Source organism: Pan paniscus, chromosome 5, assembly GCF_029289425.2.
Source record: "Pan paniscus chromosome 5, NHGRI_mPanPan1-v2.0_pri, whole genome shotgun sequence".
Classification (NCBI taxonomy): Eukaryota; Metazoa; Chordata; class Mammalia; order Primates; family Hominidae; genus Pan; species Pan paniscus.
Genome location: NC_073254.2, coordinates 177,189,749 through 177,202,096, shown reverse-complemented (window position 1 = coordinate 177,202,096; position 12,348 = coordinate 177,189,749). Strand labels below are relative to the sequence as shown.

General features: G+C 42.5%; 1 protein-coding gene across 11 annotated transcripts in view; it reads right to left on the bottom strand.

Moving 5' to 3' along the window:
* Nucleotides 1-12,348, bottom strand: part of ARID1B (AT-rich interaction domain 1B) — a 436,783-nt gene that overhangs the window by 22,583 nt on the left and 401,852 nt on the right. For 8 of the 11 annotated variants that reach the window (XM_034963130.3, XM_034963134.3, XM_034963128.3 and 5 more), the window contains 3 exons: nt 11,989-12,147; nt 5,807-6,016; nt 2,560-2,764 (listed from right to left, as the gene is read on the bottom strand). In XM_034963130.3, the coding sequence (XP_034819021.3) occupies nt 2,560-2,764; nt 5,807-6,016; nt 11,989-12,147 (574 nt within the window). The remainder of the gene's footprint in view (nt 1-2,559; nt 2,765-5,806; nt 6,017-11,988; nt 12,148-12,348) is intronic. The other 3 variants (XM_034963132.3, XM_055114274.2, XM_034963135.4) reach the window with 1 other exon arrangement.

Sequence of the window (12,348 nt, the reverse complement as noted above, 5' to 3'; positions counted from 1 at the left end):
ACACAGCCACTTGGCAGTGATGTGTGGGGTGCAGCCCCAGGGGCCAAGGGGCTTATGCCTCCCAGAGGCTGACAGAATTGAAGCCTAGAGCTGTATTAGCACCCCAAATTGAAACCTGACTAGAGACAGATGACTTAGAGTGCTCTTAGAATACAGTCAAAAGACTTAGGATTTTAGCTGGTTCAGAGCAATCACTGGGGGAAAAAAAAAATCTAAAATGTTTCTTCAGAATCTTTTAGTTTAGTTCGCCTGAATGTGCTGGTAAAAAATAAACTATAATTATGTTCTTCCAGGAAAAAGTGACTTCAAAGAACACAAATTTTTACTGTAAATTTGTGTTTAAAAATCTTGTAATAAATGAGACTCTAACATGGCCAATAGTTGGGAATAATTTTATTTTCCTTTAACAACAAAAATGTTTCCAGACACTTTCCCTAATGATGGGACTGGAATTGGAGAGGCCACCCGCTGTGTGGGTGGCGGTGAATCGAGAGGCTTCTGAAGACCAGGGTGCCTCTGCCTGCGACCCCCAGACGCCTGTGTGTGCCTGGAGCCCCTGCACGTGCTCTCGGGGCTGGATGAGACCAGGAGGCTTTCCTTCCACTGCCTCCTGTGTCACAGGCCCTCGGCTCCATCTGGACTACTGAGAAGAATGTATACCAGGAGTCCATTTGCAATCCAAGCTCTTTTGTGTAGTTAAAATGATAATGTTGCCATAAAAATGACAGTTTAAAAAAGGGGAAAAGGGAAGGGCTGGCTGATAAGAGAACAGGCCCTCCACTTTCTGAAGGATCTATACGCCTCAGCAGGGCCCCCGTCCTGAAGCTGATGCACACTGGGAGAGCTATTCTCCATACACAAGTGCAGCCCATTCAGTGACACGAGTTCTTTCCTGGCAAATAAAATGTACCCTTAGATCTTTACAGACATCACCACTTTGGTCCCTACGCCCCACTGGGTTTTTATTTTGGAAAAATAGTTTCAGAGCTGTTCACAGGCAGCTTGTTTTACTCTGTGAACTGGATGTAATGTTGTGAGATTTTTAAAATTAGATTTCCCAGTTTTTAAGGGACACCTGAGTTGGCAAAGCCTTTGAATCTTTAAGGATGAGGTTAGCGAGGATTTCTACTTGTTTTTAGAGCCTACAGATGTAATTCTAGGTATATTCACTACAAGTGCACTTTGGGCCTAAAACGTATTAATGTGAGATCCCTTGATTAGCAATCTTGGATGTCAGCTTTGCCATCCAGACAGCAGCTAGAGGAAATCATTAAAAGTGAAATGACCTCTTTCTCTGGCTTCTATGTGTAAACATTTCACATATTACAAAGGCATTTTCAATACAGCCAGAGGTGTCTGGTGGGTATCGTGTATACTCTAGCACCAGATGCCCCAGATAAGACCTTCTACTCCCCAGCCAGTTGGCTTTGGGCAAGTACTTAGATTCCACGAGACCTTCATTTTCTCATGGATTTTAAAATAGTATCAATGTCACAGGGCTGATGTGAAAATGAAATGATAGCACTTAGAAAAGGGCCCGGCACACTGGAAGTGCTCAGGAAACACGGGCTGCCAGCCACGCTCAGAACAAGCTGTGTACAGGAGCGGTGGGTGCAGCCACATCTCGTAGACAGGGACCAGGAACAGTGAGGCTAATGTGCTGAAGGTCGCTGACTGCGAGGCAGACACAGATAAGAGAATAGTCGGATCTAGTGGAGTGAGGTCACCACCCAGCACTAAGGTGCCAATTTCTTCCCCTCTCTACTATTGCATTTATCAGAATATATGATTTTGTCATTTCAAATCTGAAAGCCAAACGGTAGAACGAAGGCTGGCAGGGGAGCTGAAAGGAATGGGAGGGTCTCTGTCAGTGGGGAGGAGAGGGAAGGGAGCCAGCAGGCGTCACTGATGTGGCTCGGCCTGCGAGCATGTTGGTGGCCAGCGCCGCACCCATTCCTAAGACCCCTGACTTCCAGAACAAGGCTGCAAAAGACCACCTGTTTCCAAAACAAGGCCGTGTGGATCCTTACCACGACAGCTTGCTAAATTCCCTAGAAGTGACAACTTGCTGGGTAGGGGACATTAGAAACGAAGCCCAGGCTTCATTTTACTAAAGTTCAAATCAGGATTTCCGACAGAGGGCAGGGGAGCTCGAGCTGTCGAACCTGTAGGGTGGCATTTCCTAGAAGTGCACAAGTATTCAAACTGGCCACTGGGGGATCTTTATTTTGTGTAGAGGTAGATGGAATCTTTTTGAATACTTGTATAAGCAATAAACGTATATGGCTTAGAATTCGAAAGCCTGTTTTGATTAAGGTAAAGCAAAAGAAGGGGTGCCTTCCAAGTGTCAACCAGAAATGGCCATATCCCAGATTTAATTCTCTCATCCCTTAACACTGCCAGTGGGCGTCCAATTAAATAAACAAAACGACACAGGAACCCCCGCCTCTCAAAGGTCCCGAGTTCCCTGTTGGCCTGACTGTGAAACCACCTTCCCGGAACCTCCCAGGCCAGGCGCCTGGGCTTTCCTGGGCCAGTGACTGCAGCGCCGCCACTTACCAGGAGATGGCGGCTGAAGCTTGGGCTGCTTTTTGGTGTCCCCGGTGCTGAAGACTTCCGGCGGGGGCTCCTCCCCACGTTCGATCTTGCACTCAAAGGCAAACAGGTACTGAATATACTGCTTTTTCAGGGAGCTCGCTGCACTGCTTGAGGTGCCAACGTTTAGGTTGGTTGCCAGCTCACGCCACTTCTTGTTTTTATTAACCTAGCGAAAAACACGGCAGGATCATTGGTTTGCAGCAAAGTGGCTTGTTTAAAGCCAGGAGACAAAAAAAGCACTTAATGTCTTGGTTGACTTTTCTTCATTTGCCTCTTTTAACTAATGCTCATTACTCCCACTCAGGAGTGCATAGGCAGCATTTACAGTTATAAAACCATTAGGGAACCTGCTGATGGCAACAGAAAAAGCACTGCTCGGAGGTCCTTCTGCCCGCCACGTCTCCCAACGCCTCACGCTCATCCCACCGCACCTCCAATTAAGGAAAAAGGGCATCTCAAAACATTTAAAAAGCAACAACGGCACTATTTTCCAAGTTAGGTTTTTGGGCACTGATGTGAAAGTGCTCATTCCAGCAGCTGCAAGCCCTCAGAAGAGGGCCTGTGATTCTGGGCCGTACCCATCCCCTCACCCCAAGACTGCTGGGGGTGTCAGGCAAAAGCAAAAGCAGCACCTCGTGCGAAGGCAAATGAGCCCCTGGACCAACGGCCCCCAACTTAAAAAGCATGATGCGATGCCACTGGCCACCAGCCCTGCTGACGGGGCAGGTGCACACCTTCCTGTGCGGTGCTCTTACTCAAGGAGGCTTAAAGGGCTGGAGACAACACAGTCGCAAAAGGAGGAGAAAGAAAGAGAACTCCTGAAATGTGACGTCAAGATCTGAGGCATTATTTCAACCTTTTGATTCCCACTTGGGAACAGGTTATGAAAGGTTAAACATATGAATGAAACATGAGGATTTGCAAATAACTTGGGGAAGGTTTTGCCTTTTGATGTCTCCTGCGTTGTGTGGCAAGGGAGGGGGTAAGGGGACAGTGGTTTTTAATGAAATATTAAATTTCTGGGTTCAAACTTTCTCACACGGCTCTTATGTCCATTTACTTAGTACTCGGTGGTGTATAATAAATTGTGGATGCTCCCGGAGATGCCCACCGCCCTCTTTTGGCACTGAATGCAGGGCTGCAAACCGTGGGTCTTCGGGTTACTTCAGAAATGGCAAGCTGGGCACTGCTCAGTGTGACCTAAGAAGGAAGGCTGGGAGCTGAGCTTTGTGTGGTGGCAGCACCTGCTCCCAACCACATCTGATGCCCACAAGGTAGACAGCATGATGGGGTGGGGACAAAGATGCAACCCAGCTACATTCCAGCAACCCTCATTACAAGCCCGCGGAGAGTCTCGTGACAGATCCAGCCTGGTTATATACACCGTGGACACAGTCACAGTAAGGAAGTAGCCAGACACTATCTACTCTGTGCTGGCTGATAAAATCTAATCGTTTGAGCAGTCTTGGTGATTCTAAAAAATCCATGTCAGAAGAGGCTAGGTGCAGGGGAGAAAGGTCAGGGGAGTCCAGGGGCAGAAGGCAAAGGAGCCCAGGTGCAGAGGGGAAAGGTCAGGGAGTCCAGGTCAGAGAGAGGCGTGTCTCAATCATTCTCTTGGCTGACCATCACTCACACGTGGTATCACACGACTTAGCAGCTGGTTATGCAGCGTCTTGGGCAAGCTCTAATTCTTTCTGTCACAGGTCTCAGTTCCCCCATGGAATGGATTAGGCACCTAGTGGGAAGGCTAAGCACAAAGAAGGCCTCCCCTTTCTCCCCCGAGACGCAGCACTGAGACCACGGTAGGCCGTCAGTGACACCTGCAGGGCAGATGACTTGCCCTTGGATAGTTAGTGACCCCCGCCACCTTGGTGGGGCGCAGGGCGCCTGATTCTGACTGCCTGTTAGATGACCTTGGGCACAGAAGGTTTCATTTCATTGATGTCGGGTGGTAGCCCAGGTACTGACAGCTTTGAAAAGCTGCCCAGGCCATTCTAATGCATAGCTGGACTCCAGAACCAGTGGCAAATGGGAAGAGTATGTGTCTGGAGTCAGACAGACCTGGCCCCACCAACTACCCTGTGAGTGTCCCTGGGCTACAGCATTATTCTATTTTTTAAAAAATATATTATTTTTTATTGAGACAGGGTCTTGCTCTGTCACCCAGGCTGGAGTATAGTAGTGTGATCAAAGCTTACTGTAACCTTGAACTCCTGGGCTCAAGCGATCCTCCCACCTCAGCCTCCTGAATAGCTGGGACTATAGGTGTGCATCACCACGCCCGGCTAAGTTTTGTAGTTTTTAATGGAGACAAAGTCTTACTGGGTTCCCCAGGCTAGTCTGCAACTCCTGGCCTCAAGTGATCCTCCTGCCTTGGCTTCCCAAAGTGCTGGGATTACAGGTGTAAGCCACTGCACCCCATCCTGTACTTGATTTTGTTACACAGGAGTTTTCTCATCTATGCTTTGGGGCTGGTGACTCATGTATTTAGAAAGACAAAGGTTACACAGTGAGTACCTTTTCCCTGTTCCTATGACAGGGCGTGGTCCTACAACTAGACTCCTGATTAAGGAGCGAGGGCTACAGTGAGGAAAGCCGGTGCCTGGGGTATGAGACTTCAGGATGCACTCACTCCGAGAGTCAAGCAAGCACACAGTGGATAGCTCCTTAAATCTGCAGCCCAGGCAGCTCCCCTGTCACACCTCAGGCCTAGCCCGCTGGAGGTCACAGCAATGGCCCTCCTAACTGTCCAGTTATCGTGGGCATGGTTTGACAAGTATCACTTAATTTTCCTGCTAACCTGTTCTGGATAGAGGGAAGCAGTAAATGTGACTTATATCTGACACAGATAATTAATTCAGTCATTTGTAAAACATTTCTGAGTATTTACTATGAACTACTGGCAGATTCCGGAGAATTCTGGAGCTGTAAGAAAACCTACAGGAAAATCTAGTCTGGCCCACTGTATACATGACGAAACTGAGGTCCAAGAACATGACCTGCTGAGGTCACGCTGCGAGTTGGTGGCAGAGCCAGGGTCCCCCAGTGCTCCCTGACAGCACAGACGTGGGTTGCAGGAAGGCGACTTTCACACAGGCTTAGCTTTTCCTTTGTGAGAAAAAAAATGAGTCCACACATTCAAAGAAAGCCACTGCAAGAACTTATCCACAATGCTTCCTTTCTCACCCCCTCCCTCACTCATTCTTACCTGGGCCAAACCCCCGATCTCTTTGACGCAGACGTAGAGTCGGAACAGGTCCAGGGGCTTCTTGCCCACAGCAGGCAGACTCGAGACAGGAGAGCCTCTCTCTTCCATGAAGGTGAGGTATCGGTCGACCCAGAGCTTTCTCTCTGGCTCATTCCCCAGCTCGTACACCTTCGTGATCTTCTCCCCAGTAGTGGTGGAGGAGCTGGACTTCTAGTACCCAGAAGCAGCATGTGGAGGTGGGGCATGGGTGGGCAGAGGGAGAGGGAAGAAGGTGAGAAAAAAGTAATGAGCTAACAAATACAAGAAGAGAAGAGATTAAAAACTACTGCTATCACACAACAATTAGGAATGAAGGCTACTAGTTCAGGCACAAACTATACATTTTCTTAGTTAGGAATTTACTTTTACTTTAAATAAAAGGCCCAAACTCCCCCTTTTATACACTTAAAAACAAAAACAAAAAAGAACAAAGCCCTTTTTGGATATAAGCGTTGAATCCCAGAAGGCAAAATTCCAGTGACACCTCATGTTATTTTTAAAAATAAAAGGGTTCTAGCTCATGGAATGATCATAGTGAATTAAAATTTTTACATGTGATATTATAGAGCCCAAAACATTAAAAGGACTCCTACTTTTCCTTGTCAAAACAAGAATGGCTAAAGGGTATCTTCGTTAAAATGCTACAGCATCTGGAGCATGAGCAACCACACGGTGCTTGCTGAAAAATATAAGGTAGATTTCCAGTCACGGGAACCAGTGGTGTGGGCTATAAGCTCGTGTGTTTTTTGTTTTTTTTTTTTTAGATAAACTAAGGGTCAATCAAAGCTTTGGGATTTATGGATAAACATATACATTTATTTTTATGCCCATGTATTTATATGCTCATGTGTTTTATATTGATACTCTAGTTCTTGGGTTTCTATGTACCTGCTTTTACCTGACACTAAAATATCAAGAGTTGCCGTTTCTGAACACCTGAAGCCTACTCCGTGGATTACATAATCTGGACAGGTAACACTTTTAGCCCTAGGCGGGCCAACTGTATCTCTTCCCTTTCTTATTTATATCTCTGTATTTGTAAAAATATTTACAATATTTGCAATACTGGGGTTATTGTACAAAATCTTTTCTCAGTTCTCAATAAAGATTTCTTGGAACAATAATTTACTTCATTTATTTATGCATACCTAGGTTATTATTTGCAATATAGAGAAATTATTACAGACAGAATTCTTAAGTTTTTTTCCTTTTCTTTTTCTTTATTTAGCTTAACATAATTTTAAACATATTTTTGAAGGTTTAGGGGGTTAACTAACATGACTGCCATTGAGGCCAGATGTTACCTTATTTAGCAGAATGATCTCCAGTAAAAGTAGGTCCCTCAGAAAGGATGCCTGAGAATGAAACTTATGCAGCACGTGAGGCCGCCGCTTTCCCTTTAACTAACACGTGATTCTCCAGAGTCACTGGGCTGAGATTTTAAGCCTTCGGCTTCAGAATTACTGAGGCATAACCTCTTTATCAAATATGTAATGGGTGATACAGTTGATGTAAATAAAAAATGTAGAATGATAAAAAATAGTTGTTTTATATTTTAGAATATACTTTGATGCTGAGGTTAAACTTCACATCACTTAAAAACCACTTTAGATAAGAGCTTAAAAAATATATATGTATACATATTCATATATGTGTGAATATATATATGTCTATAAACCCATATGTACACTTAGAATATAGAAACTATATATCCAAATAAGTTTTTAAAGCTTATTTTTCATATCCTTGTACCCAAGGCCTACTTGACTAGGAAAAGAGGCTGCTCTAACACACTTTACACAAGATCCTCATCCGGGCAGCACCTCAGAAGCTCTGCCGTCATTAATGGGACAGTTGTTAAAAACAGGTTCCTAAATTTTAGTATGGAGTTTTCTTTTTTATTAACAGGACAGTTATTATTAAGAGGTTTCTAAATTTTAGTATAGAGTTTTTTTCTTCTTTGGGGAGTTACACTTAAAAAAATGGGTCCAACGTTTTTCAAAAGTGAAAATTTGAAATAAGAACATGAAGAAAAAGGCATTATAATCTATAATCAGTTAACAGTAAAACAACTTCCCTCTTGCATTTTATTTGTAAAAAACTGAGGTAAAAGTTTGAGATTCAGTTTAAAGATAAGACAAATAAAAGCAATCATTTCAATTTAAAATTGCTCCAATTAGCTCAACCAATATCCTGTTTGTAAGATCCATCTGCCGTTCCTGGTTTAGTCCTCTCTAAACTGAAACTGGGGAGTGGTTCTGGATGAATAGAATCATGAACGGAGCAATGGGGCACAGAAATGCTTGTTCTTGCTTCTGAAGGGACTGGATTCTTACAAGCTGGAATAGGCCTGAGATACTGATGGACACAGTTTGACTATATATTAACTTTTCTCTCCTTGGTTAAATAAACTTAAGTTTAATTAACTTGTGCCTATCTCAATTTGTTGTCATAACACTGGAAAAATTAAATGAAGATACTTTCTAAGAGAATAGTTCTTTTTCATAATTTTTAGATCTTCTAAGAGGCATTTTTATGGCACCATAATGTAGGAAACTGCATCTGCAGGGAACTGACACGGTCAGGCCTCAGTTTACGTGATAAATTCCGAAGAGGCCTCCCGAGGCTGGCTCACTTAGCTAAACCAGGGCCTCAGTTTCACCACTGCCACACGCTTTACTTTTCCTTTGCAGCACGACGTCACACACTGTGTAAAACTGTATGTTTTGCACGTAACTATTTGTCTGACATCCACTTTTCCGACTAGATTCTAAGTTCCACAAGTCAGAGTTTGGGTGGATGCTGACCAACAACACTTAGCGTGGTGCTCTGCATGCTGGAGGGCTGTGATAGCATTTTTTTTTTTCCATGAGTGATTACTCCAATGGACAAAAAGGATGTGAAAAGCTTGGCAACATGCTAACAGGAATTAACAGCTGATTCAAATATCCTATAAACAGGATTTCACTGAGCAAGGTGTGGAGTGAACGTGGGCACAGTCTAGTAAGACTGAAGGCTGAGCAAGAGGTTGCGTCCGCGGCCAGCACTCAACGCCTCCACCCCAGCTTATGGTTCGCATACTGGGCAGGCAATGACCACAGCCAATATTTGGTGTCTGAACAGAGGGCAAATAAAGACTTAGTGAACAGACAGCATGTACGTTATCACTCTCATCACTGACCAGGCTCCGAACATACTGTCCTTGTTCATAGACACTGGCTTTGGATAAAGGTCTTCATTTACACTCCTCCCACTGACAGTGGGCAAACAAACTCGCCCTTCGGAAAGACGGGTTCACTTTTACCAGTCACTAAGGCCTACCTAGTACCGCCTCAGTGTTGCAAAAATTGTATCCTACTGCTGTGAAACTTTGTGGAGGCAAGAAAAAGGAATGGAAATTGCTGTAAAATTACAGCAAGACATTATTATGGTGCCACAAATGTTTTCCTTGCATATACTTTAATTAAGCCTATAAGTACATTTTCCTCAAGTCTTTTAGGCAGATTTACATTTCAGCAGTCTTTACCATATGCCTGGTAATATGTGTATGTGTATGTGTATGGACAAATGTTTATTTTTATTTTAGAATGTTCTGTAACAAAACAATGTTGGTCCACAGTACACTGTCAAAGCATAGAGCATCTTCATCATTTTGCCTTTTCCAGACCTGCTGTTAGACAGGCTTTATTAAGGACACTATTAAGAGCAATTTTAAGCCCAAATTGAAGCGGCATCTCAGAAAGAGCAGTTAACTATTCCGGGGTTGCATGTATTTGCAGTGATTTGATAGCAGAGATAATGTTAGGTTCTTCATTATACTCTCTTTTGCTCCCCTTTTTGAATTAGCATCTCATTCAAAAAAGTGGCGTTTTCTCAACACAGAGCAATAATCTGACATTTTCCACTACTGTGAACTTCAGCTTCTCTTGTTCCTATCTACTACAGGAGCCAGAAGTTTGCTTGCAAATTCTTAAAACTATTTATGGTACAGGAAGAGATCATATATATGGAAATATTGAGAAAAAATACACAATTTCAAGTTTAATTATAATCAGAAAACAAAGTTTATAATTCAGTTTGCTATTGTCTTACATTAAAGGAGAAAGTCAGATTTTGATAAAGTCTCCTACAGTGGATGGAGATAATCTTAACTAGTGAATTAAAATATTGTGACTATCTCAAGCCTTCTTTATAAGTCAATGAAATTAGCAAGATGAAAAGTTTTAAACAATATAATATGGTCTATTGTTAGTCTTTCTTTTTAATAAGTGCTTATTCTTATTATCTTTTTTTTTTTTTTTTTTTTGAAATGGAGTCTCACTCTGTCGCCCAGGCTGGAGTGCAGTGGCGCGATCTCGGCTCACTGCAACCTCCGCCTCTCGGGTTCAAGTGATTTTCCTGCCTCAGCCTCCCGAGTAGCTGGGATTACAGGCACCCATCACCATGCCTGGCTCATTTTTGTATTTTTAGTAGAGACAAGGTTTCACCATGTTGGCCAGGCTGGTCTTGAACTCCTGACCTCAGGTGATCCACTCGTCTCGTCCTCCCAAAGTGCTGGAATTATAGGCGTGAGCCACCGCACCCGGCCCTTAATTATTATCTTAAGTTTTAAAGATTATTATTTTTAACCTCTGAAATTCTCCCTCTGGGCCAACACACAAATACTTTTGAGAAGTTATCTGAATTCTACCTGTTAACTCGAGAGCATTACTGATTCAGGAATGCTTTTCCTATTAAAAAAAGAAAACAAAACAAAAAACCAGGGTAGACTATGAGGGAAAAACACAATGTCGGCTGCCTTCTGAGACTCAAAGCAAATAACACAAAGACATCAAAATGCAGGAGTTGCGCCCCTTCCTGCGAGTTCGGATGCACCCCTCCTAGAAGCGCACTGTCTGCTATACCCATCCTAGAAGCGCTTTCTCTTTCATCACGGGTGCTGCAAAATCGAAACGTAGCTGCAGAGAAGGTAAGAGCGAATATCGCCCTTTCCTCCTCTGAAAGGGAAAATGCTGGTTATCCTAGAGCTGCATGTGAATTTTACAAACATTTACTAGAACAACCAACTCTTCAAGCCTTCAGGCTCTATCTGTTTAAACCAGTGAATGGATAATTAATAGCAGCCTCCTTTTGGGGTTTTGACTAGATTGCCAGATTCTGCACAGCTAGAGTCTTCTTGCCTCCAACTTGCCTTCCTGAGCCGTGCTCGTCAATACATCGTCTTACAGAAATGAGCATGTTAATTAAGCCTTCTTGGCAAGTAATTGCATTTTTTTTTTAAGATCTTTTGATTCTTTATATGAATGTAAAATAAAGGTTGCTTCAGCACCATTACTTTTTTTTTTTTTTTCTAATGGTACAGAATTTCTTTAGTAGGAAACTAAAGGCCCACTTCTAGGGTCGGAAGAACATTGAGGCTTACAAAATTCCCTGATACATCCGTGACATTTTTGTTATAATTTATATATCATACAAAAATCAACACTTAATTTCAAGATTATCAGCAGTCTTGTGCAGAATACAATTGTTCTATCTCAACTGATTCTAACATAGGTACACATTATTAAACTAAAAATTCATTCACATACTAACAACTTGTACGTTTTTATTAATTTCAGACAAATGGGTTAAAAATAAAGCAGGGCTGATGTTACACTAAACCATACCCAAATTGAGTATTTACTTCTTTCAGGTAGGCAGTTTTGAAATAGATAGAACATGCAAAATACAGGTCAGGGGCCAAACTTATCATTCAGTCAATGGCTGCTATTAGTTCCCATATAAATGGAGAAGTAACGCATTTGAAGAATCTTCTACAAGTGCATAATGGATCAGACATTTTAAAAAAGTCATTGTGTGAAGGAGTTTGGACCCAGTTAACACACTCGCATGCTTTGTATAGAGGTGCTTCTTTATAACAGCTTTTTCATTACCAGAAATCAACTTCTTTGATGCACGCAAACTTTATTCATTTTGTCACTAATATTATTATTTATAAAGAAAACCCTTTCATGGATAAATAATGAAGAAAAAGTCTTACAAAACAAATAAACAAGCAAGCATTCAAGTAGAATTAATTAATTATCAAAAAACCCCAAAAAAACAAAAAACAAAAAAAACAAAAAAAAACCAGAGCCACTTACAGGGCTTGATGGAGTCTTTGGCCAGCCTGGGCTGCTAATGCTATCACTTTCATCTCCATGAAATGAGGAGATGCTAGCAGAGCTGGGGGACATTGGGGAAGGGACTGGCAGGTTGCCTGGGGTTGGGGGCTGAGAAATACCCTGAGAGCTGTAGCTATCCTGTGGTAGAGGAATAAAAAAAAAAAAAAATGACAAAGGTAGGGCAAACTTTATTTAAAATAACAAAAAGTACATCCACTTTAACAAACTAATTTTTTTTATATATATTATATATATATATATAAAGACATGTACAAACAAACACACAAAACCACACATAGATAAAGGTATTAAAACAACATTCTTAATTAGTATAATTGG